Below are 26,509 nucleotides of genomic sequence, written 5' to 3' on the forward strand. Positions count from 1 at the left end.
AAAACGCATTAACATTGACAGTCCTAATTAAATACAGTTGCGTTGTGCTAGAATTTAATTACCTTCCATCTACATTTTGCCACAGTTCACCTGGTGTAATTGTGCATTTGCTTAGTTTATCATACCAACTACAACACCACTAAGTACAGTTGTACACGGTATCATTGTTATTTTGTTTTGTTTTGTTTTGTTTTGTTTTTTACACAGTATCATTGTAAGAAGCCATGGAGAAGCACCATGACGTGTTGAAGGGGAGTGTGGGAAAGGTAGGAGCTTCTTAAAAACACAGACGTATATTTCAAGACATCAGATATGGCTATGATGTTGTAAAGTTATTTTTTTAAATATACTACAACATTTTCATAACAACTGAATGTAAGTTAATTATTAGATTGTGTTATAAAATGGCACTACGTGCCTGAAAAATCATAATGCCTCCTCTTTGCTGTGATTGTGTTTAGTTGTGCTTCTTTGGTAAAACATTACAAAGTAATTTTTTAAATGTTACTTTTTTACCTTAAAATATAACTGTAACTGGAATCATTAGATTTTTTTATGTACTGGCCCTGAACAGTGACAGTATATTTTGTTCTGATATGTTAAGGCACTGTGCCCAATACGTTTTCAACGTGGACGATGTTAATCAAGGAAGTAAATTTAAGTTTAGTTATTTTTGGTGTCAATGAGGTGTTTAAAATTAAGTTGGGTACAGTACTGTGATGTAAGAAGCTATTTTTAAGGAAAGTATTTTTTTTTTTTACTTCGTGACCCTCCAATGTGGTTCATTCAGCTCAGAGAAATCAAGCAAGACTTTTTAACAGGAAGGTTGTTGCTCTGTTTTATCCTTTGGCATTTTAGTATTTGGTCTTTTCATTTTCCTTTGGGATGAATGAAGTATTTTTGAGTTTAGTTGAATTGAACCTCAGTCTGTCATGGAGCAAGATTGATTTTAAAGTATCAGCAGGCGTTGTATACAGTAATTGTATAACACAATTAATAAAACTAAATATATGATATGATACATCATTATTCATATTAAAGTCTTAATCACAGCCATATGAAACACCTCACATTTTATAATTTTCTATGTGGACTCTAAATTATTATTATTTTTTTTTTTTATGAAATGAAAAAAGACATAAAACTAGAATTAAGATCGGTATATTTATAGCTGGCAGCTCCTGTAACATTATACAGTCTCCTGTTCTTCCTCTCCACACATTCATCAAGCCAACCACATAAATCCACGCAGCCTGTTCAATAGTTTAATACCACAACAACAACAACTGAATTCCCATGTACCAAGGTCATACAGAAAAGATAGGTGCCTTTCAAAGATCTCTATTTGCCAGCTTTGTCACCTCAGCGGCTCGGACCGCCTGTCCCAAAAATAACCTCAGCTGTCAGAGCCCATCTCTGCACATTGCCATTTGTAGAAATGAAGTGCTCTTTGATAAAGCTCCTACTTCGGAAACATGCGTTATTTCTAGCACAGTCCATTTTCTCTCTCCCAAACTGAGGTAGACAGAAATTTCTTAAACTGGTTCTTAAATACAAGTGACATATACAAAACCAATACTGGAAGTTGTAGCCAGAGCTAACTTTAATCACTCAGTCATAGAAAATTAAATTATAATTCTTAAAAGTGATATTACTTTAAACTGATACATTATTTACCTTTGAGTCTTCAACTTCTCAGGTAAATCAGCAGCTGAGTCATGTGACTATTGGCTATTACTAAAAAATTCCAGATTAAGGACCAGCTCCGAGTTCAGTAATCCCACCAAAAAAATGTTTGGTCTTCTTTGTGCACAAATATCCGTGAAATGATAGTAAATCCAGAAAGATGGAAGTCCCCCAGTCTCCTGTGGTGGGCGGTTGACTAGACTCCTTTTTCTTTTCTTCTCTGAGGGCTCATGATGCCAAATAGCTGACGTTCCGAGTTTAGCGCAGCCTCCTTTCCAAAATAGATCCTGTCATTTGCAGAGAAGATAGGAGATGGCCTCTGTTGGACAGGCCTGGTAACGGAGACACGGACACTGGTCTTTGTGGCCTGTCACTGCTGCTGGCTACACTCAGTTGAACAAAGAAAAAAAAAAAAAAAAAGATGTAACCAGGAAGAAACATGCTCTTTACCTGCAGGGAGGAAGAGTTATGGCCAGATTTAGAAAGATGTGGGGCCCTGGGCTGGGACCTGTCGTAGTTGACAGTAAATCAAAGCTCTTTTAACTGGTTAATACTATTTAGATACTCAATATAATTTGTTTATTGTTGTGTTTTGGTTCAATGAAGTAAAAGAAAAAAAAATTCTGATTTTTATCAGTTTTTACCAACTTTCCCATGTTCAGTGTCAAGGGCAAATGATAATAATAAAATCAACAACAAAAAAATGTGACACCGCCTTAGGTACAAGACAATATATCTTCTAATGAATATTCTAAAAAAACAAGGGTCAAGACTAAATCAACATGCAACTAAGTAAACAATTGACAATGTACAGTGAAGGTGGTAATGGAACTTGATATTAATCTGAATGTGTGACTGCCTCCAAAGGAGCTGTTATTTTGAGGTACAAATTAAGAATAAAGGTAGTCTTCAATCATTCCACTAACTTTGCCCAATGCATTAGCACTGACTGCATCAAAACAGACACAAATCATGACGTGATCACCACCATGCTTGACAGCTGGGAAAGCATTTTCCCAGCTGTCAAACATCGTGTTTTGAATCTTGCTTTGGAGCCTCAGAATATTCTCCTGGCCACTGTAGCCACTGACTCCTGTTTTTACAGCCTGATTCTCATTTACAGAAAATGTACTGATATGATTGGGTCGTTGCATAGAGGTCGTGGCATGTTGTTTTCCCACAGCTACTACTGTGACAGCTGCAACTTAAGCATCTGACCTTTTATTAAAACATGACCTCATACTGAGTAAGAGGCCCAATTAATACTTTTTACTGGTTTCTAATCTGTAACATTTTTTTAACATGACAAAATCACACAGAAATTGTTCCACAAACCTAAGATTGTAGTATTTTAAAATGGTCACAAATAACCTCTCTCCCATCAGAGTGAAAGTTAGCTCTTGTTTGCCTGGATGATTCATTTTAAATCACTTATCAAGGATTGATTTATGACTTCCACTGTGGGACCCTATTCCTTTACTTCTGTGGTATTTTCTTAGTCTTTGCCTGTGGGCTTCCTCCTCCCAGTTCCACTGACTGACAGCAGCAGGCCTCCTGGACCCTCATTTAACCTCTTCGAAACTCTAGCAGACACTAATCCACTATTGCTGCTTGTCTCTGCCTCATCCTGTTCTGTCCACTGTCTTTGGTTTCCATACCGCAGAAAGAACATAGAGGAGCTGCCAGATCTGATCAATGACTCTATAGCTGTTGAAAGCTTTTAGGTTATTCGCGTGTCGTCATGCAGAGGTGTAAAATAGACAATGATTTATGAGAACTTGAGTTATCCTATCCTAAATTTGTGACAAGTTTTTTTTTAATCCAAAAATTCCAGCAGGCTGGGATGATATATGTTATATTTTCAGAGCCATTGGTAGATGTTTAAAGCTTACTGTTCAACACACCAGGGAAAGAAACTGCCACACAGTGCCTATTTTTGCATTAACGCATTTCTGTCTGATGAGTGGAGGAGCAAAAATTAGATGCAATGTATGCCTCCCAGTGTGAACTGCATGGACCTTTTTCCGACCTCCCAGTCATTCGAAAGACAAAGGTCATGGATGTATCGTGTTCACAGACCCAAACATTCATGTTACCACCAAAACATTTGCCTGCAAGGTGAAAGTCGAGGCAAATGTTATTGTCAGAACAGCAGATGGCGCACCTGTCCTCCAGAAGTAAAAGGTGTTGGAGGAAAAAGCAGCTGGCTGTTTATTCATGCATATTTACAATGCAGACATGTATCAAGGGAGAAATGCAACAAGATAGCTGTAAAACAATTTATTTAAAACATCCTACAATAAAATCTTCACAAAATTCTGAAGATCAGCAGAATTGAGCTACAAATTACTGGATTTATGTGAAAATGTCAAAAACCTTTTATGAAAAGCCTGAAACGTGCAAATAAGTTTTAGTTTCTTTTTAGTTAATGGAGACGTCAAAGACTGAGGCCAAGTTTATAATGAGAATGTCAGTTTTGACATTGTACTCAGGATATAGTGCACAGAAAGTAAAGTGGGAATTTATAGACCTGCAAGGCCTATGCGGTTTCTCCAAGGTACTTCTTGCATAATCTTTTGCTGCACTGCATTAATATTTATCATATACCCCCAGAAACAGATGCAGAGAAAGTTGTGGGCCCTCTTGGAAAAGACATGCAAAAAGTAATTGTAGTTGCATAATCTGACTCTGAATTTTTTGAGAAAAATTCACCTTTAATTTGAGTACTTCAATCTGTTCAGTGAGAGAAAACATCCTATGTCAGAAAGCAACTGTTTTTAAAAGTACAATTATAAGTATCCCCAACAATACCTCAAAAACAAATATCAAAATATATTTTTAGAAACAATACTTTATTTATTTATGCTAGGAAGCAGAGTTTATAAAGACTTTCTGTTTATGTGGAGGAAGAATGTGACAGGACAAAGTATTCTCTTTCTTTCACTGAGATGAAAAAAAAAAACAAAAACAACAGTACCGTAATTATCTAGCCATCGCACAGATAACTTCAGCAAAAAGTGGCATGTTGGGTTCAAAAAGTCCTCATGAGAGCATTCAGATTTTATCTACATTCCAACTGTTTGCTTGGGACTGATGCCAGAAAAAAAAAAAAACCCTCTTCTGTCTTTCACAAATGTACTGTAAACTTATAGAGATTGCAAAACACTGTCTGTAACTGTTGCCAGGTTAGTAGACTAAACCTGAGCATTTTAGGTAGTTTTAGTGTGAAACAAATGAGTGGAAAGGCAGTTTATGTTCAATGTTAAGCAGGGTGGAGGATATATGAGGCTGTGAACATGTATCCCTTCCAAAGGGATTCGGAGGAAAATTGTATTGTTTTCATGCAAATCTGGCCATCTCTGCCAGCAGATTAAAAGTAGTTTGTCATTGGATGCTTCAGCAGAAAACTGACCCAAAATATAAGGCCAAATCAACAGAGTTTAAAGATCTGAAGACACTGGAAAAAAAAAAAAAACATTCTTCTCTCTGTAAGCTCCAACAATGTCAATGGTTATGTAAAAACTTTACTGCTATCTATTTGGTAAAAACTACCAAACAGATAGCACTATCTGGCTGTGACTTCATTTAAAAAGTTAACTATGTTTGTTTTCTCTCCAAAAAACAAAGATCCATTTATTGTGAGTCTTTTTATAGATTTTTACAAGGGTGCCTACCAATTTCTTCTGATATGTACTGTATATAGTATTTATAGAAATCTATATTTATCATATATGCTTTTTGAGATTTGCTTTACTATAGGCAGATAAAAGAAATCTGTCATAAACAGCTACATTTACTCTTTAAAGAAACTTGAATAATGATACATCTCATATCCGTTTGGAGTTAAGAAAGCCCCCCACCACCACCCTGCCAAGTGAATTAAACTAAAAATATTTTATGAAAAGCTTCATTGACACCCTCAGACAAAAGTAAGACCAGGACATGTCTAATTTTAACCAAGAACATTTTCTAGGCTCAATTTAGTAACCACGAATGAACAAAAATCTCAACAGAGAAAACTGAGAGCTTTTGTTTATTTCAAGAACACATTTCAACACACATCACACACACATCAAATGATTAAATACACTCAAAGTAGGATTTATCAGTCTCTACTCACAAACAGGGAACATGTATAGTAAAGCTGTGCAGAAAACAGGTTATTTTGGCATGTTTCCCTTGTCAGATAACGCCTAATTTACAGAACAAAACCAAACGTAAGAAACAAACAAACAAAAAACTATTTGCAAGCATAATGTTCATCATCTCTGAATAGCACCTTGTTCCAGTCTCTGCAATATTTTGACTGGTGAGTAGTTGATAAGAAAGGATGGTGTGGGGTTTGTCCATTAGGTCAAACAAAAGACAAAGTCCTGCCTCTGTAGGTTATATGAACCCAAACACCATGACAGGAAGCAGCGTCCTGGAGATAGAAAAGACTGACTGACACGAGGGCTAATCGTACGAGCAACACCCACAACTTACTTGATGCTATATCCACATATGAGCTGCTCATCAGAAAATACTGTACATTATGTGTGCTGCTAGGTCTATAAAAGTAGATTTGATGGTTTAGACGGCATGGCTTTCTAAAAGAGCAAATGCTAATCTGTAACACTAAGGCACTATTTATGACATAAATGGCTAACAATAAACGGAGATGGTATGAACTCTGTGCACACAACTCAGCTCCAGAGTGTCTTCTACACAAAGGTTACGACATGTGAAAATTACAACTCAAAATTCACTTTCAATGCAAAACACAAACAGGTAGGTGCATATTTAGAGTGACCTAATTTGGTTGGAGAACGGCATTTTCCTTCTTGTCGGGAAATTACAATACATCTCATGCTGAGGCTTCATGCAAGAACCACCGTTGCTTTAACATCATGCAGGTGGCCGTGTTGTTTTATGATACTAATAAAATCTGAATGAATGACTTACCACCTCGAAAGGGATGGGAATTTTTTTTTACTGTTAAATTATTGGTCTAAAAACACATCTTGTTTTTTCTATATGCTTATTTTTTTCTTTTAAATAGCCAATACCTGGTGTTGCCAGTAGAGACTATATTTTTTTGAGACTGTACTTTGAAACAGCAATATTGGAGAGCATCTGTAAACAACACAATAAAATATTAAAAACCAGCCCCTTTGATGACATTCCATATTTATGCAACAACTCCGGGAAGACCAAACATTAATAAAAAATTTACCTAACACAGATTTGCAAAAAGGCAAAATGCCCCAATTATTCAAAAAAAATATTAAAGCTCATCTTATCTGCTTGGTAAATATAGAAAGAAAATCTAATTATTACAATTTATATATGCAATTAAATTCTGAATGTAGTTGATGCATTTGTGCAGAGATATTGACCGTAGCCTAAATTCATCACTGCCACTGAGGTAATACAGAAAACTCGTTTTTAGATACTTGTTTTAGCATATAAATAAGCAATAAGCTGACCTAACAGGCATCACCTGTCTGCCATGGAATTTTAATTGCAGGAATACTTAATGCTCATTTCATAAGAATAAACAAAAGTCTTAAAACACCTGAACTAGTAATACTAAGCAAAATGTAGATTTAGGCCCATTAAACATGGAAAACAGCATGAAATTATATGTCGATGAAGTCTGTAGATGTTTTGTATTCAGATATTAAAGGTATTGTAGTCAGCTTTTCAATAAATAAATACTTGGCAGCTCTTTAGTAAATTGATCTGGTATTTGTTGAAAAAAAAAAAGAAAACAGAAATGACCTATTAAAGGATGAGTAATACAGTCTATTTACATGTGACAAGGGTTAAAAAACAAACAAAAAAAACATATTGAAATGTTTTACTTTTCAGATGGTCAAGTTGTAGCATAGATGTTCACGCCATTCTGAAAACCCTTGTGATGCACAAGTATTTGGAGAATGTGTGCAGACACAAGAACAGCCGAAGTTATGAGCTTTTTTTTTTTAACGTCACCATAAAATTGCTTACATCCGATATCACGCAGACTCTACACGTCCAAATGAACTTTGTACAAGTTAATGACAAAACCATGATAAAAAGAATGGAAGACATATGGAATCCCTGATGCCATAGACTCCCTGATATGACACGATGAGGTGTAGAGGTGCGAAAACAGTGGTTATTCATCGTCAGACCCCTCCCACTACATGATGTTTTAAAGGTCTGCGCTAAACTCTCCATGAAGGTCATTTAAGGCCACAATGTTTAGCGAAGAAAGAAAAATGTAAACACTATAAAAAAAAAAGAGAAATCATTAGAGAAATATAGTCTTTCGGGTTACAGCTCCACAGATCATATTATAGGGCTGAAATTGGATCATGTACCTTATGACAAAGGCACCTTATGAACTGCGTGGTGCGGCCTTTTTTGGAGAAGATCCACTGTTAATCTCCTGATCGTCTTCATCCTCTTCTTCCTCTTTCCAGCCACCAAGTTGAGCCGGGGCTGGCATGGAAATGTTGGAACTATGAGAGCCATGACCATGAAAACCTGAAAAAAAAAACAAAAAAAAACAGACGATTAGAGCAGAATTTATATGTACATAAAGTGGGGGGAAGTTTGTTTTCCCGTTTTGTTTTTCAACTGAAATTTATGATTTAATAACTTGAATGAGTTTTACAAAAGATGATCAGAACAAAACCAAATTTAAAATTAGAGGAATTATTTAAGAAAACCACAACAAACTTATTCTTTATACTTTTTAAATGAAAAAGTAACCTGGAAATTTAATTTTACTGACACCAAGAGTCAGAACACTAAAACAGGAAGGTGTTTAAATAGCATTGTGACAATTTTTTGATTCTAGTCTGTCCTTTGTCAATAATAATAATAATAATAATAATAATAATAATAAAACACTGGCTGTTGTTTGCAAATGACATTAAAGCAATAATGTCTCTCTTCAAAGAGCTCCACCGAATTTAAATAACTATCTGTGATAATTACAGTAGCTCTGGATAATTAGCTTAAATCCCTGTTGGGCTGTCTACTTGTGAAGTTGTGGGTTTGATTCCATCTTCCTATAGCTCCATGTTGATTTGTCCCCCCCTTTAAAGTAAAAACTCAAAGTTTTCCTGCCTCTGTAACTGTTTCCACAATGAAACATGTTGTTTTTACTGCAACCTGGTACTACTCAGGCATAATGTGTTCACAAATCAGAAACAAATTAGATTTTTGCATTTCTGATCGTCCGGCCACCAGTAAATATCAGCTGAAAAATCAGCTAATATTGGTCACCAACTGATTCCTCAAAAACAGCAGATCACCTGTGTTTGTGTGAAGATCTCTCATTGGCACTGAACTCTGCCAGTGTCCTGAGGTCCTCTGTGGATGGGAGGTCTGCTGATGGAGCTGCACAGACAAACACTTGTTAAGAGTTCAATATAAAAAAAAAAAATAAATAAAAAAAAACTGAGCAATGGATCAACATTTAAACCTCATAACTAAAAGCTGGGCTACTTGAGGGACTGATTTCCATCGTTTATAAACCAACCTGACGTTTACGTTTGAACCGACAACAGAGTAAAAGTTGTGATCAGGAAATTACCTCATGCATATAAATGGCATGAAGGCTCATCTCTGCTGAGGCAAACTCTGAGTGCAGCGCATTGCTCCGGATGCGAGAGTCGCTGTTAGACATGCTGTAAAAGAGGAGCAGAACTGATGTTGAATTTGTGCTTCTCTGCAACATTAGATCCCAGGTCTTAAAAGTACCTGTTAATGACGGTGCGGTCGCTGCGGTACATGGTGGTCTCAGGGTAAACGGAGGAGGGCAGAAGGACATGGGGCCGGCTTCGGCTTGGATGTGCATGATGAGAGGTGGACAAAGAGGCCAGGACACTGGCTGCGGCAGATGCAGCAGAGCTGGGCGGGACGAAACGATGGTCTCGCCCTGGTAATCCGGATGCAGTGAGGATGGGGTGGATGAGGACGCTGGCTATAAGGCTTTCAGCCTGGAAGCGGCCACATACATGAAAAGATTTTAAGAACAATCGCCTATTTTTTTTTGGGATGTTACGTAAATGACATCAAGATCAGGCTTCCTACCCCGGCGCCAGACTCGTTGGAGTGCAGTGAGGTGCACAGAGGGGCCTCTGAGAGCAGCAACTGTGTCGAAGGCCCACCCTGTGCGTCATGCTGCACCTTCTCCTTTAAGTGGCTGATGAACAGTGAGCTCTCCTGAGGCGGCTGCCAGCGGGGGTTCTTCAAGGTGAAATGCATGAGGGACAACTCGGTCTTGCCGTTCTCAGCCTGTTGATATACAGACGCCTCCGTCTGGCCGTCTGACATCCACTGCAAAAACAGAAGTGCAAACAAATAAAGCAAATGAATTATTGTTGTTCTCCTGAGTATACTGGCCTCCGTCCTGCCATGTAAATGTAATAAGTCTTACTGTTGGGTTTCCATGCCGCCTAATATCCATCTGAGCAAAGGAGCAGATATCGCCGACTCCAACCACCTCCACAGTGAAGTTCCTGAAGAAGTCGATGATTTCTAGGGATTTGTTTCTCAGGAGGAATATGAGGATGAAGGGAGTAACAATAGGACTTAGAAGTTCCTCCAAAATGAACACCTAAGGTAAACACAGAGACAGATTAATTCTCCCCCCAAAAACGCATCATGGCGTCATGTCAGACTGAATAATCCAATGATAAATCGTAGGCAACAAGCAATAAAAACAATCTAGTTCAATTTAATAGAAGCTAATGTTTTCCTATCTACTAATATGCTGTTCTCCTCACCGCTTTGTATTGGAACAGCTGTGCCACCTCGTCACGGGTCTCGCTCTTGTTTGCGTTCCCCCTCCAGTGATCTGGCATGTAATGGATATGAGCCAGCACGCACTGCAGAAGCTGCTCCGGACACCAAACCATATGTTCATCCGGAATGAAAGACCTTGTGCAAGACAGGCACAAAAATGATAAAATAGCTTATCTGAAAAACATTTTTCTTTTTTTTTTTTTCTTTTTTTTACACATGTATTCATATTTTCATGTTATGAACGAAATCTTCAGTGTATCATTCTGAGATTTTATGTAATAGACCAAGACAAAGCAGAGCAGTATTATGAAGAGGGAGAAAAATGGGAGTGTTTTCCCTTTTCCTTTTTTAGATTAACATCTAAAAATTCTGGTGTGCATTGCTATTCTGCCCTTAAGTCATTCCCTTGCAGGACTATCTTTCACTGTGATTAAATCAGTCAGCATGCCTCTACAAGACACAAACATCCACAAAATAATAATAAAAAAAAATTATTTTTTTTTGCAAAAAACTTCAAGCTCAATCATATTGGATGGAGTACATCTACATATAGCAATCCTCAAGTCTTCCTAACTGGATTTAGTTCCAGATCTTTCTAAGAGATCATCCATTGTTGTTCTGGCTGCATTTTCCTTCTGGAAACTGAGCCTCTCTTCTAGACAGAAAAGCATCCCCACACTATGATGATCCCACCACCATCTTTCCATCTTGTGCATGGTGTGTGGTGTTGCCCTTCGGTCCCACAGCACAGAACAGAACTTAGTGGGCTGCTGATATCCTGCTTTATATCCTACAATTCTATCTCTGAGCTATCTTGTCTGGTTCTTTTACTTAATGTTGTCGTTTGTTTCTTTATTCAAGTAAATTACACACTGGTGGACTCTATTTAATTCATCAGGCAGCTGGTTGAACAGGATTTTATTTGCCGATATTAAAGTCAATTGAAATTAATGCTGTCCTCACATTTTTATTCATAACAGTTTTGCTTTTCACTTCGTCATGTCCATCTATTTTGAAATCTCAATAAAGTAAACTGGTTTGTGGTTGTAACATGAGGAAAATATAAAAGGTTTAAGAAGAAAGAATATTTCTGCAAGTCAATGTATCAGTTTTATATCTAAATTACCTAATTTTTATGACTAATGACAGCAGACATGTGACGGGTGGCACCATATTCTATAAGAGCGTTATGTGCATTTAAGTATATTACACAAAATATGTAATTACATCTTCTATTCTGCATAAATGATATAAATACCAAGTGATTTTGAATCTCTCTTATCAAGTTCCATGTCTGGCAGAGATTCTGCCAATTTCACACCCATAACTAAAAAGAAATGGCAACAACTCACCTGGTTATAGTGATAACTACACCCAGCACAGTGATAGCGGTCAGAATGTGCTGCACTGTAAGAACGTCCTCATCATAGACAGTCAGTGCAATGAGAACAGCCAGCACCGAGCCTGAGAAAAAAGCAACATTCTTGGCGAGAACAGCCAGGAGCGGCGACGTGAAGGAGTTCATGTATTTTGAAGTGGGCTTGTAGCCACGACCCAATCGTCCATGCAGCTCGTGGTTCAGCTCGTTGAAGTGCCGCAGGTATAAGCGGCCGTAGAGGGACCAGCGGCGTGCGCCCAAACTTCCGGGCTCCCTGCGGATCACTTCAGTATAACTGAAGAAAGCGTAAAGCACCTGCCACACCAGGATGAAAGGACACAGCAGCAAATTGGCCAAGCCTATCAGCAGGATCACTCTGCTCAGCTTCTGAGCCAGCTCAAGGCGATTTCCACTGCGCTTGTACTTAGGGTGCAGGTTCCACTTGTTCTGAAACAGGGAGCCGGGACCCCAGAAAAGGATGAGCTCGAAGTTGTACTTGAGGCCTTGGGTTAAGAAGACCACATTGCCCAGCAGGGGGAGCTGCAGATGAACTGGCAGCAGCGATTTGTTTATCATGGCCACCATGTAGTTCTTGAAGCGCAGGATGCGGTGATAGATGTCAAGTTCTGTCAGCTCTTTCTTGTGAATGCACATCTGCTGTTCCCTCTGCAAACTGATGAGCCGATCCTGGACCTCCTGCCACGTGAAGTTGCATAGTTCATCCTGATAAGAAGAAGGAAGGGGGGGGGGGGGACAAAAGAAACTGATGAGAAAAAACAACAAATTGCTTGTTTGCTGTAGCAAATCTTAATTTAGATCACCAAGTGGAGCATATACCATTTTAATCTTCAGTGCTTTGATGTAGAACTGCCTGATCTCCCAGTAGCTCAAAATGTTGCAGAAGACTTTAATAAGTCGGTAGATCCAGAAGGTGGCAGCCATTATCAGAAGGAATATGATCCAGCTGTTGTCTTGTATCCTAAAAGAAAATGAAAATCCCTTTTTTACACAATTGCAAGTCATTTTGTCTTGCTATGGCTTTAAAAGACAAATATTATGCAGTTGCAATTGTACTATTTAATCTTGCTTCCTTCCTCTGGCAACCTCTGCTACTCTTCTCCAATTACACGTTTAAGCAAAGTTTCAACCAGTAACGACAGGGCAAAGGCTTTGCATAATCCCAGAGGGGGTGACATGTTGCAGGGTTCTACCAAGGCTGTTTTTGATTGCCTTTGTGTGCCTGTTGCCCACCTCATGTAATCCTTCACTCTACACCAGGTGACAGTTCAACAGATCCAAAGTTAAACCTGTGCTGAAGACTTTGTGCAGAGTGACAAGTATCAACAGCGAGAAACTATAGGCACAAAATCTTGACCCTGTTCAGTGGATGTCACTTGTGTTACCTAAAATATCCAAAACTGAGAAAGCTTGTGGATACTCCCAGGTAGAGCAAGTTACTTTTTAAGGTTTTAAAAAGTTACACTTTCTAAACTGCTAACATTTTCCATCTTACCATCCCTTAAGTTTAAAGTTATTTTATTCAGATGATGCCAGATAAAATGACGGAACAACTGGAGATTTCTATGGTTATATGGAGCATATAATAGCACAGCGTCATCCACATAAATATAGCTGACAAAAATATTTTCAACTATGAAACACACAGAAAGCCATCTTATGAAAACAAAACTATGACTACCCATCACTCCTAATAAGGTAAGCATCTCTTTTAAGCACCCAACTGTGAAGCAGTTATTATGACTAATTAACCAGACAGAAATTTAAAAAGGTGTAGTTTTCATTGTGTGTTGAAATCAAAACAATAACTAATTGGTTTAGAAAATAGTATTATAACTGGAATAATTGTTATGATATTTAACCTAACAGCAGGTTGCCATACAAAATACACTAGCTGCTGCTTTTCTATTTTAGATTAAATAAAATTAGATCACACTTTTTTGTTTGAAATTGTTCTGTAATTTCTGGGACACTTTGATCATTTCTTTAAGAAATGATCATATCTTTAAGAAAAAACTAAATAAACAAACATATCACATCGGTGAAATTGTCAAAACCTTTTGATGCCATATGATGTCGGACACTTTAACGGAGAGATGAACCGTAATAATGTCCTCAGTGCACATGTCTGTTAAAGCTCTTCAAATATGAAACTAGATAGGAGTTACGAAGTAGACAGAGAGACTCTGAACTGTGGGACAAGCTGTTCCTAAATTAGCGTACCGTGCAGCTCGACGTCACTGACTTTGACATAAACAATGTTTGTGCTGGAGTTAGACTGAAGCTCAAACAGATGACGCGTGTCCCATAAGCCGTAAAGAAGAAAGAAGGCTAAGTTAAAGCTACATGGAAAAAATGTGGCGGCACCCTGTTCCAGGGGTGCTGGTGGTGGGGTGCTCTTTTAAAGGAAAGGTAGCAATGTGTCATGTGGTAGTCAGCTTGTCAGTATCTAAGTCAGCCAGTTGCAGCTCACACCAAAGGTATCAGTTACACTGGCTGTTTCTCTCAAGCCGGTCTGAACGGTTTAAAGCAACATCTCCCTAGAAGAAACCATGACTTATAAGAATGTTCCAACTTGAAGCTGCCAAGCTCAAAGTAAATAACAAATGTGGGAATGGAGTACACTCCAGTGAGAAACTGGAGTATTGTGAATAAACATTGGCTCGCTCTGAGTAAAACTGATTTTAACATCAACAAATCTGTCTTTATTTTAACCATGACATGCCAAAAGGAAATGTCATTCAAAAAAAAAAAAAAAAAAAAACAGCACTGCAAATGATAGCAACATTACTACCAATACTATGTGTGTGTGAATATGTGTGTGAATTGGTAGGTGACTGGATGTAGTGTGAAGTGGGGTACTCTGGACTTGATAAAGCTCTATACAAGTACAGACCATTTACAAGCCAAAATTCTTTTTATAAAAATAAGCTTTCAAATCTCTGCAGTATATATTAAGGAACCTTCACTGCCAAGCCTTACAGATAAAAATCTACACCACGTCCTCTTCATTAAATGACTAATCTCCATAGAGACCAGCAAAATAGCTGCCTGCTCAATATTCTTACCCTGGGAAACTGACCGTATCTTGCAGTCTACAGCCACATCTAGTTCAGCCCCCTAAGAAATAAAGTCACGCTATTTAATTGGAACTATATTAGACTGGGCAGCTGCGAAAAGTCTGACAAATGGAATCTCTCTAAAGGCCAGTCTCTAATCCTGCACTCAGCTCGAGAACAAAGCATCTCATCAGACTGGGCGAAATGAGAGAACAGCCACAGGAGATACGACTTAATGTGAATGTGACAGATTAAAGTCATTTTATCTCTGCAAGAAAAAACAAAATGAAATGTCACTGTGATTTCTTTGGCGTTTGTTTATCTGTACCTCTGTGTGCACTGCTGGCTTGGTACGATGGCATCCGGAAGCGTCACTTTGTTTCTTTCGTAAGGGTTCTGGCCTTGCCCGGTGTGGTTCACTGCTCGATTGGCAAAGAGGACATCATACTCCACACAGTTGACAAGGAATGTAGTGAATGTGACAACAAACAGAAACTGGCTGGAAGGAAGAAAAGGAGAATTGCATTATTTTTCATAGTGATTAATTGTGTTGAACCACATTTCTAACTTTTACAAGGGCACGACAATAAGTGATCAATTAGTAATACTACAGGAGGTAAACATCTTGACAAAAATTGTTCTGGATATTATTCTGAAATAAACTGAAATTGGCCCCAGGAAAACAAAGATTAATCAAACATTCCCAGACACTCTAATCAACATAAATACATTTTTTTTAAAAATTGCATTTACTTTGGCTAAAAATCTAAGGGATGCAAATTAGGGTAGAGTTGGTGATTTTAGGTTCAAATTAAATATCGGAAATGTCTACGCATGTGTGAAATGATGCAACAAAAGATAAATATTTTAAGGCTTTCTACAATGTGAAGGGTGCTGGCGCAAGATGGATGTTGAAATATTAAAAAAAGGATAAGCTTAGCACCTAAAGAGAACCGATTCCTTTGAGAATCATGCATCCTTGCATAAATGAATACAAGACTGATCTTGTTCCCACAAGAGCATGTGACAGTAACTTCTCATCATAAAAACCACCGAAAACCAACACCACTAAAAGACTGCTACTTTAACTGAAAACAAGTACACTCTTTTTAATAAGACGTACGTCACTGTGCCCCAAGCTGCATCTTGCAAATATAATTATAATTTTATACTTACATGAGTTCAAAGAATTCTGACAACATCATACAGGCAAAGCCATTTTTTTGATGATAGTGATAGATGTAAATACGTTGGTTAAGGAAAACCTGATATAGGTGATCTACAATAAACATATTAATAAGTTGACAGATCAAATAATAAAATACAACAAAAACATATTCATTTTTCAATTTAATTGCATTCTTTCTAGCAGTTTTATGAATAGCGAAAGACTCATGAGGCTTTTCATAGCAGATACTAAATTCCACTTTTCCGTGGGCTCTGACCTCTAATTCTGAATGAGAATTAGCCATACAGAAGTCCATAGTCCACTTCCACACAGAAAAAATATGATCAACATTTTTTGATAACCCACTGAAAATGAAGAAATAAAAAGATCATCCATATTAAAGAATATGTCTAACTCAATACAGTGCAAAGAGCATCAAGTCAGATAATGCATTTAAAGACTGAAGACAGTGGGAAGTCTTAGTTTTGATACATTTAATTAATAGGAAAAAATATCTAAGTTTTCATAATTTAACCCCTTAACTATCACCCTGAAAAAACCCACTGGATAAATGCATGTCATCCAGTGTTCTCATGACAATCAGGGGATTTTTAACTTGCTGATCATTGATTAGAGGCAATGATCTAATTGCCTCTAATCAATTAGAGGCAATTACACTATAGTGTATAGTGCTATACACTATATACCAAGTGCTATATAGTGTATAGCACTTGGTATAGTGCTATACAATATACCAAGTGTATAGCAAAAGCTTAAAGGAAACAAGTAAAGGTCAAAGAAAGGTAAAAATGACAATGTGTCAGTGAGAAATGGCTGTATGAATAGGCTACAGCCAAAAAACAACCCAAAACATGGCACAAAAATAAAATAATAAAACTATAACTACAAAGAAATTAAACACAAGATATTAAAAAAGTATATATAAATTTGCCATATACCGAGGAAACAAACAAAACTTGTAATTCTAGACAACAGGGTTTGTGGGTTGATTTGTTTTTTAGTACTGTGGAGAGAGCATGTTACCTTCTCATATTTGTTTCACGTGGCCACTTGTTTTGCAATCTGACAGAGGTAAACATTACACAACCCAACACTTCCACTGCAACTACTGATTTGCTTCAGTTTATGTTAGAAAGCCATGATTTCAAAGGATATTCTTGTAAAGAAGTTATCCAAGTTCTTGATATGGTGCCATGAGTCTGTAAGAAAAAATTGAGACATGAGTCATCCTCAGTGAGGAAACAACTATGACACAGCTGCATCCAGTCATTTTAGATGACTAGATAATCGTCATAGGGCTGTGTTTTTATATCCAACCGGTAATAACAGAAATAGCTACGTTTACCTTTTAGACTTTCGGGGACATGGACCAATAAGTCTTCTTCTCCTGGTGGAGAGTCTTCCTCGTAGTCCTCAATTCTCTGATACTCCTGGTAGGCTTCAAAGTTAGCCATTGTGCTTCATTCTTTAGTCACCCCAAACTGTTTATAGCAAACACTAACACGAAACGAGCAGAGACAGAGAACCGAGGCTACATTCTCTAGCTAATAAGCAGCTCAAGCAGTTCAAATAAGGGTAAGAAAAGCTAACATTAGATTGCTAACTAGCTAGACTGACCGACAGCGCTTGTATAACCTTAAATCACCATGATTACACGTAAATACAGCGTTTGAGTTAAGAATTTAGTGCGCGTTGCCTCTGTTAGTTTAGTCCTGAATGCTAGTTGCGTTTATAAAAGATGATAAGTAAAATCGAGAGAGTGGCAGCCGGTTAGCTTGTAAATGATTCAGCCCGTGTGTAGTCAGGGTGACACGGTTTGTTTTGTTCCCGACTTGCTCTGTCCTGATGCTGATCCTGATCTTCTTTCTCGTTTGGTTTGAGATATAAGTCTTTGTATGATCTCCTTTAAAACCTCCAAGTCTTTCAGTAACTATTTTCGCTCTTCAGTCTCTCAGTTAGTTGATTCCCAACAGATATAAGCGATCCCATACGCGTGCCTACTGTTTTTTTTTTCTTTCACAAACAAATGTCAACAAAACACCATTAGCGTCACTTCCGCTTGACATTATATCATTTCCGTCTGTTAGTTGTAGCTTTAACAGAATAAGTTTTTTTTTTTATTGTCTACTGCAGACTTAAACTTATCAGCTAAAAATGTCAAAACACTTTAAATGATTATTGTAGTGCAGTATTTACGATTTTCAAACAAACAAACATTTAGACTCAGATGTCGCACTGGCTTCATAGTGGCTTTCTTGTAAGTGGCCAGATTTACGTTTAACAAATTTTAATATATGGATTTTTCATGAATATTTACTTTGTTATCAATGATGATAATCATTAAGACAAAGAATTAACAGCTATGCGTATCGCAAACAGCATAAAAACGAAAAACAACAATAAAATGTTCTTAAATGTGCTTAATATGTTTTAGAAAATATAGAAAACTACAGATTTAAATTTAGTTTGTTTTTCTATTTTGCTTAGTAAAAACAACTACTTGAGGGATGAATGTGATACCCGAATCCTATCTTTAAAACCAACGTTTTTTGAGATATTAGTAATAATGATAATTACTCATTTTTTATTTAACATTTATTTCACAAGAATAATCCCATTATATTATCATTTTTATTGACTTAGTTATTATTATTATTATTAATTATTATTAATTATTATTATTATTATTATTATTATTATTATTATTATTATTATTATTATTATTATTCAGTGGCTGGTTATGGCTAAAACTCCTGTGAAGAACGTGCCCCTCACAATATGGCGATGACGTTGACGTACTCACGCGACCTTTACTCCTCCTCTGCGTCTTTGCGGTGATTCGTCAGCGTCAGTATGGCAGCCTGCAGGGAGCCGTGGGATTATTATTGAACTCCACATTTAAGTAAACATTTTGAGTTATTTATTGCCGAAATAAAGTTAAAACATGTCTCAGCTTCTGTGCTCCAGATTGTGCGTCACTGCTTGTTCCCGACCACTCTCTTTTTCTTCACTGTGCAGTAAGACAGGAGGAAAATGGAAACTCTCACGGTAGGTTGAAGTCATGGGTTGAAGTGACCAGTTGCTAGATTAGCTAGTGACAGATTTGTATTAGGCTAGCTGTGTTAATTACACGTTAAGTGGTACCACTGGCCCAAAGCAGTGTGATAATATGTGGAACGAATAGTTTTGAGTTTGTAATCCAGACAAAAGAAGAATATTAGCAATTACTTAATCAAGGACAATGATTTGTCCTTTAATGTTTATAAAGGGTAATATGTTAAGTCAGTACGTGACATACAGTTAAAAAAAAACCCTCTCTGATCTGAAAGAGTGACGCAATTATGAATCAGTAAATATAACTTGGCTTTAGAGATTTCAAAACTCTAAGGCCAAGTTTTGAAATCTTGGCTTTTGAAATCTTGGCCTTAGATTTCAAAACTTGGCAATACTTTATAAATTAGAAAGAGTACCACATGTAGTGTGTCTACTGGGGCGTTATAAAAGGTTTTAAGATCTAAATTGGTCATAAAATATGTCTTAATTTGCAGATCTTAAACAGAATTTTTTTAATAAATGATTTTGATTTCAGTTTTGTTTGATTTCAGTTTGAGAAAAATAATCCTTGATTTGTTGGGGAAATACTTTGACTACCAAGATAAACAACTCAATCTCTGTTGTTTGTAACTAAAAATATCCAGAAAATGTCTTCATATTTCTCATATGCCTTCATTCATGCTAGTAATTTTACCCCCTAACTATATTTGTAATGTCTTGTGATGCAGGTGGTATACAGCTCATTCACACACCTCCACACAGCCACCTGGCAATCCTTTCCACCGCATTTGGAACCTGACTCAGAGAGCCATCCACCACTCCTCCTCCCGGACATCCAAATCGCCAGGTTTGAAATTCATCCTAGGACCTGCGGTCCTCACTGTTTCAGCACGCCTGTTCTGCCGTGCAGCCTGCTGTGAGGCAGATGTAAACAACAACGCTCCAGAGGAAATTATCCTCAAAGACTCTGTGCCTGACTTCAAATGGCACATCCTGTGGGAATTTGTCAAACCGCAGCTGTTTGCGCTCATCGGTGCTGTTGTGGTAAGCTTCAACTGGTTTATTTGAAATTGATTGCAATGCTCAAAACTGCCATTTTCAACTGCAAATGCATTTTCTCTTTTCAGCTTGCTTTTGGTGCAGCTATGTTGAACATTCAAATCCCATTAATGCTTGGTGATTTGGTAAATGTTGTGGCACGCTACCTCAGAGAACATTCGGGTACCTACGTCAACGAGATAAAAGGTCCTGCTATCAAACTACTTGGACTGTATGCTATCCAGGTACGTACAAAACATCTATAAATGCATGATATACGTAGTTTTGAAGTTTAAGTCGAAGTTCCGCACTGTACTGTTATGGATAGTAGGTGTTAAATGCACCCATATAAATACAGTTCCTTGCAAAAGCATTTGTACTTTTGTACATTTTTGTATTATTTCACATTTAGCCCATAATCTTTATTGTTTTGTATTATAATTTTATGTGATTAAGCAACATATATTATTGTACAGTTAAAAGTGGAAATTAATGTACATTTTTTTTATTACACATTTTACTCTGTAAAAATCTGAATATTCTTCACCCTCTAAATCAATGCTCCCAAGAAACATATTTTCCCATATTTTTTTCTGCATGCTTATAGTATGCTTCTATTTTATTTACACATCTGGACTAGGGCTTCACAACATTAGAAAAACATATGATATGCGATAACATCGGTAAAGGTTGCTATAACGATTAGGGTTTTGGTAAGTAAACAAATAAATAAACAATGGAAACAGCTCTCTGCTTTGTATTCTTAGCAAAGCTGAGATAAGGGCTAGTCTATTCTGTCTCTGGAAAAATGAAATGGAATGTAACATTTCCATCTCAACAGTGTTTTATTAAAAATTTGTATTTGTTTTTGGCTTTATCTTTGAAACAACTTAGTTGTAGATTCTCATTGAATTTACCATCTTACCATCTCTTTACAATATAAATCTTTTTATGTTGCTTTAAGTGTCACTAACTATATTACAGGCATAGAGAGCCTGAATTCTCGGTACATAAACACTTAAATCAGTCCGCACAGTTTCTTGTTATTTATATATTGTGTACAGTGATATTGCGCCAACAATAATTTTGCAATTGTGCAAATAGACTCAGACCTTTGGTTATAATGTGACAAAATGTGAAAAAGTTAAAGGGGTATGAACATATATTCACAATACTGCATGTAGGTTCCAACATGAGTACATTTTACCATTTGCATGCAAAAATTGAGATGTCACAGATTTAAAAGGTTCAGTGGTCTGTTGTTCTGGTCCTTCATCAAATCTTTTTTGCAGGGCCTGCTAACAACTGGCTACATCATCTTACTGTCGAGGGTAGGGGAAAGAGTGGCAGCAGACATGAGGAAAACCCTCTTTGCTTCCCTGATAAGGTATATATTCTACAATGTTGACTCTGAACACTGTTTTAAAACATATTCAAGCAAAGTCACTTTTCAAACCTAAGTACTACCCTTTTTTTTTCTTTTTTTTTTTTCCCACCAGGCAAGATGTTGCTTTCTTTGACGCCAATAAAACCGGGCAGCTTGTAAACCGTTTGACTGCTGACATTCAGGAGTTCAAGTCTTCCTTTAAATTGGTTATTTCTCAGGTATTTTCACAAGCTTGAGTCAGCATTTTGGTCACACATCCCATATAAAAATTGCAACCGTTTTCCCATCTTGTATATTTTCAGGGTCTGCGGAGCATCACACAGACAGTCGGGTGTTTTGTGTCTCTCTATATCATCTCCCCCAAGCTCACAGGCTTGACAGTGGTTGTCCTCCCATGTCTTGTGGGAGCAGGAGCTATTATTGGTTCATTTTTGCGCAAACTATCTCGTCTCGCTCAAGAACAGGTAATATTTTATATATTTATACTGTTTGATTTATTTATTTTTTTTCATATTTGGTCATGTTAGCCAAATATGTAGAGCCTCTTGCTACAGAGAGACATTATTACAGCAGGGTTTGAAAGTTGGTCATAGTTGATGGAGAAAATAGACATTTCTAAGTGTAGAGAAATCCTGACAGAAACTCGGTCTGCAAGAGACTTCAGTGGAGGTTCACTTTTTAGCAGGACAACACCCACCAAACAAACAGTCAGTGCAGCAAAATAGCATTTGTGTCTTAAAGTGGCCTAGTCAAAGTCCAGACTTGAATCAAATTGAGAATCTGTGCCAAAACTTGACAAGTGATCTACACAGACTGAATCAACCCAGCATTCTTGAGCTTGCGTTTTTTTTTTTTGCAAAGAACAATGTAAAAAATAATGTCCTTAAAGTATTGACCAAGTGAGGCTCAATACAAATGCACATTGCACTATTTAGATTTTTATTTCTAAAGAATTTTGAAAAGCACTATCAATGTCCTTTTTTACTTTATAATACTGTTGGATACTGTTGGACTTTTATTGCATAAAAATCCAACAAAACCAATTGAAGGGCTATGAATACTTCTGTACGTTGATGCTTGTTGTTTGCTCTCAAAATCAGCCATAAAAAATATTTTTCAAAATGTTGTTTAATTTACTATCCGACTGGCTTCTGCTGTTGTTCAAATCCAGGTAGCAAAAGCAACAGAGGTGGCAGATGAGGCTCTGGGTAACGTCCGGACTGTGAAAGCTTTTGCTATGGAGGAACGAGAACTCCAGTGAGTAAAAGCACATTCTGAAATCATTCTTAAAAACTGACTATTCTTAGTCTTTTATTATGTTTCTCCTCAGACTGTATGCACATGAAGTCGACAAATCATGTGAAATGAATGAAAATCTTGGTGGAGGCATCGCAGTTTTCCAAGGCTTGTCGAACGTGGCACTGAACTGTGAGTGTTGACGTTGCTGTTGGACACAATATATGTCAGACCTTCTATAATGCTAGTGTTCTGATGCTGTTCAAACAGGCATTGTGCTGGGAACTATTTTTGCTGGAGGGACATTAATTTCAAGTGATGAGATGTCTCCTGGAGACCTGATGTCTTTCTTGGTTGCTTCGCAGACTGTTCAGAGGTATGAGACTCGCCATGTTTATTTCTTCATCTGATTCACAATAAAAAAAGTTAATGCACTTGTTGGAACTCAACTTATTTCAGTAATGAATAATACATCTGTTTTGTGCTCAGATCCTTGGCCAGTATTTCCATCCTTTTTGGACAGGTAAGTTAAAATTGCATGTTTGTTCTGTGCCCTGCAGAAAAAGGTGCAAGTGGAGGGAGCTGCACACCTGTGCACAGGATAATTTTCAGATTTGTATTTGTAAAAAGAACTTTAAAAAGGAGCTTTCATTTTCGTTTCATGTCGCCATGATGGACCACACTGTCTCATCTGCCAAGACGGTGTAATCCCTATAAAATATATTGAGGTTTTTAGTTCTGAGAAGACAAGTGTGGAAAACTTCAAGGAATATGAATACTTTTGCAAGGCACTGTACTGTACAGTGTATGTTGTCTAAATTCTTGAAATGTTACTTTTGCTTCTAAAGTTTCCTGTGGAATGAAATTTCCGTGCAGGTGGTGAGAGGGATGAGCGCTGGGGCCCGGGTTTTTGAATACCTGTCTTTAAAGCCAACCATTCCTCTATCTGGGGGAGGACGCATCCCCTTCCACTCTCTGATTGGAAGAGTGGACTTCATGAACATTTCATTCAGGTTTAACACATATAGCATCTTCTACACTTCTAAGAACTGAATAAAGTTGTTAGATAACATGAAAAAAATTCTTATTTTTTTGTGCATCTATAGTTATCCAACGAGACCCGGCCATCAAGTCCTGAAGAAGTTCAGTTTGACGCTGCCACCTTGTAAAACTGTTGCAATTGTCGGTGAATCTGGAGGAGGTATTCTGACAGAATGCCAATACATTTCATTTTGTGACATCTAAATGATTTTGAGGTTTGCTCATAAAAGTTAAACCCTGTAGGGAAGTCCACAGTGGCATCCTTACTGGAGCGTTTCTACGACCCAACCAACGGTGTGGTCATGTTGGATGGGCTCGACATTCGCACGCTGGATTTGGCCTGGCTCAGGGGCCAAGTTATTGGATTTATCAATCAGGTAGATTGTTTTATCCACCTGACCGTATCAAGCTTAAATAACATATATAATGCTTAATAATCAACACAGAGAATAGTTAATGTGTTTAAACGTCTGTTTAGATTTAAATTTAGGTGTCATTGCATTCTCTCTTCTGTTTGAAGGAGCCAGTTTTGTTTGGATCATCTATCATGGAGAACATCCGCTTCGGGAAGCCTGATGCCACAGATGCTGAGGTCATTAGTGCAGCAAAGCAATCTAATGCTCACCGCTTCATTATGAGCTTCCCAGATGGCTATAACACGATGGTTGGTACGTGGTGCCATTTAAGCTTAATCTCTTTTTAAACGCTGTGTTGCATGTAAATTCTAAGCTTCTAGGTTGCTACATCTAGGTGAGCGAGGCGTGGCGCTATCAGGGGGCCAGAAACAGCGGATTGCCATCGCCCGAGCTTTGATCAAGAACCCCAGCATCCTTGTGCTCGATGAAGCCACCAGCGCCCTTGATGCAGAATCCGAGCGGGTGGTGCAGGAAGCGCTGGACAGGGCCACAAGGGGTCGCACTGTGCTCATCATCGCCCACAGACTGAGCACTATCCAAGGGGCCGATCTAATCTGTGTCATGAGCAATGGCCGCATTGTGGAGGTGAGGATTTGGAGAAGCATGGGCACTCAATTAAATGTATCGACTCATGAAGGAATTCAAAATTGAACCCCCAAACGACATACTGTAATTTAATTTTTAGAAATTTATCATGTTACCTCTAGCCAATGCATTATCTAACAGGTTGTTCTTTTCACACAGGCTGGAACACATTTGGAACTGCTGAGCAAAGGAGGACTTTATTCTGATCTGATCCGCAGACAAAGAGCCGAGGGGCAGAAATAAAGATTTAAAAACAGTTTTCAGTTGTGCAATGATAAATTATTGAGTTAAATTCAAGGATAACATCTGCTGGGTTAGAAAATGAACATGTCTGTGTTTGTTTAGTTTCATAGAAAAATCAAACAGTTGTAAATGGTAATTGTGTGTTAAGTGGACCAACTGGATTAAAATGTGATGATTTTTAAAATGCTACTGTACTGTGCTTATGAAACACATTAAATTATGAAGTTTAGTTTTTGGAAAATAAAATCTTTTTGAGAAAAGAAATGTCTTTATTTAGAGTTGGTACTTAGAGGATTTATGTTTAGCACCAATGAATTATGTTTCTTTTTTTAAAAAAAAAAAGCAACTATGGTTAGTTTAAACTTGTATTTACATCAGAATATATGACTTAACTAATTTTGGAACAAATCATGTGGCTCACAGGAGCCAATGGTACAACCTTTAGACATTAGCAGCTTCTATTTTTGAATTGATCTTGCCTACCTGTGCACTCCTAGTTGTTTAAACCAAGACTTTCTTGTTGGTAATTGCTCCATATATTACTTGTATGGATTGCAACCTTGTCAGTGGAATTGAACTTTTAAACAAGTTTACACAGTTAATCAATACATTTGGTGTATGGAACACTCTTAAAATATCAAAATGTAGACTCCTCTTCTTCCAAGGCTGCATTTGAAATTTGAAGTCGCCTGTTTCACAGATTTGTTCCTCTTTAGGTTCTACACCACAATTGCCTGTGTTTTTGCCCATGGAAGTATTTCCACTACTGCTGGTTGGCTTCATTGTAAGCAAAGATAATGTGTGAGATCGCTCTTTTAGTGAGTGCACCAGGAGTGTGCGCTTGAAGAAAGGTGTTGGTACTCTAACCTCTGATATACTTGAGAAATGGCCACTTTGAGAAGCTAAAGAAGAAGCACTTTCTTTAGCTTCTTCTTTCTTTCATTAGTGAGTTTAACCATAAGAATGCTGTCATGGAAAAATGTAGCAATTTTTAAAACTGTAACGTTGGTATGCCTCTACCACAAACCACCACAAACCTAGACTTGACATACTTTTTTTAAAGCATTTAAGAAAAGAATGATGTTCCAAGTTGATAATTTAACAACCTGAAGTTCTTCCTAAACACAATCAATAGCTTTTAGTTTCTGACATCTTTGCTGCAATCAAGGTTTGCTTCTCTATGCATAAAGAAATATTTGAATGTAAGCATGGTAATTTATTTGCTCAAAATATATATCTTGCAAGCTAAAGATATAAAAGTGAGCAAAATAAATAAATAAAATGGCTTTTATCAGAGTTTATTTTTTTCTCTATTTTTTCATTAGATTTGAACCAAATAGTGCTCTGGTTAGTGAATTAAACAATTTTTACAGTTATTTTATACAAATAAGTGTA

At 37.3% G+C, this 26,509-nt stretch overlaps 3 protein-coding genes across 10 annotated transcripts in view; 1 reads left to right on the forward strand and 2 right to left on the reverse strand.

Annotated features, from left to right (window-relative positions):
- obscnb (obscurin, cytoskeletal calmodulin and titin-interacting RhoGEF b) overlaps positions 1-2,754 on the reverse strand; it is a 56,351-nt gene extending 53,597 nt beyond the window's left edge. For all 7 annotated transcript variants that reach the window (XM_088014555.1, XM_088014554.1, XM_088014553.1 and 4 more), the window contains exon 1: positions 1,678-2,754. The gene's annotated coding sequence lies outside the window, so the exon portion shown is untranslated. The remainder of the gene's footprint in view (positions 1-1,677) is intronic.
- A 2,938-nt stretch (positions 2,755-5,692) lies between these two features.
- On the reverse strand, positions 5,693-18,246 carry atg9b (autophagy related 9B). Of its 2 annotated transcripts, XM_088014570.1 has the most exons (14): positions 17,460-18,246; positions 17,268-17,313; positions 16,102-16,164; positions 15,254-15,424; positions 12,686-12,827; positions 11,823-12,571; positions 10,452-10,605; positions 10,103-10,282; positions 9,757-10,002; positions 9,424-9,662; positions 9,257-9,350; positions 8,976-9,060; positions 8,034-8,199; positions 5,693-7,940 (listed from the first exon to the last, which is right to left on the reverse strand). In XM_088014570.1, exons 1-13 carry the CDS (start codon positions 17,566-17,568, stop codon positions 8,051-8,053), a joined length of 2,427 nt encoding a protein of 808 aa, XP_087870696.1. In that variant the 5' UTR covers positions 17,569-18,246; the 3' UTR covers positions 5,693-7,940; positions 8,034-8,050. The 2 variants fall into 2 exon arrangements, with proteins under 2 accessions (XP_087870696.1, XP_087870695.1); XM_088014569.1 differs by having other exon boundaries at positions 5,693-8,199.
- A 698-nt stretch (positions 18,247-18,944) lies between these two features.
- On the forward strand, positions 18,945-25,378 carry abcb8 (ATP binding cassette subfamily B member 8). The gene is made up of 16 exons (XM_014970608.2): positions 18,945-19,162; positions 19,897-20,212; positions 20,296-20,451; positions 21,499-21,593; positions 21,706-21,811; positions 21,896-22,057; positions 22,765-22,850; positions 22,924-23,021; positions 23,100-23,205; positions 23,319-23,352; positions 23,706-23,842; positions 23,936-24,030; positions 24,114-24,247; positions 24,391-24,538; positions 24,621-24,871; positions 25,031-25,378. The coding sequence occupies exons 1-16, from the start codon at positions 19,059-19,061 to the stop codon at positions 25,112-25,114; spliced, it is 2,112 nt and encodes a 703-aa protein (XP_014826094.1). The 5' UTR covers positions 18,945-19,058; the 3' UTR covers positions 25,115-25,378.
- Positions 25,379-26,509: the final 1,131 nt, after the last annotated feature.

This window comes from Poecilia mexicana, unplaced genomic scaffold (assembly GCF_051168715.1).
Source record: "Poecilia mexicana isolate PSO_F unplaced genomic scaffold, ASM5116871v1 scaffold_17, whole genome shotgun sequence".
Classification (NCBI taxonomy): domain Eukaryota; kingdom Metazoa; phylum Chordata; class Actinopteri; order Cyprinodontiformes; family Poeciliidae; genus Poecilia; species Poecilia mexicana.

Excerpts from the sequence above, each read along its gene's own strand:
- abcb8 (XM_014970608.2), top strand. The coding sequence starts at position 19,059 with ATGTCTCAGCTTCTGTGCTCCAGATTGTGCGTCACTGCTTGTTCCCGA. Across the intron at positions 23,353-23,705 it reads TTTCCATCCTTTTTGGACAG|GTGGTGAGAGGGATGAGCGC; the intron begins GTAAGTTAAAAT and ends ATTTCCGTGCAG. Across the intron at positions 24,248-24,390 it reads TTATTGGATTTATCAATCAG|GAGCCAGTTTTGTTTGGATC; the intron begins GTAGATTGTTTT and ends TTCTGTTTGAAG.
- atg9b (XM_088014570.1), bottom strand. The coding sequence starts at position 17,568 with ATGGCTAACTTTGAAGCCTACCAGGAGTATCAGAGAATTGAGGACTAC. Across the intron at positions 10,606-11,822 it reads GTAGTTATCACTATAACCAG|GTCTTTCATTCCGGATGAAC; the intron begins GTGAGTTGTTGC and ends GTCTTGCACAAG. Across the intron at positions 9,061-9,256 it reads ATGCCATTTATATGCATGAG|CTCCATCAGCAGACCTCCCA; the intron begins GTAATTTCCTGA and ends TTGTCTGTGCAG.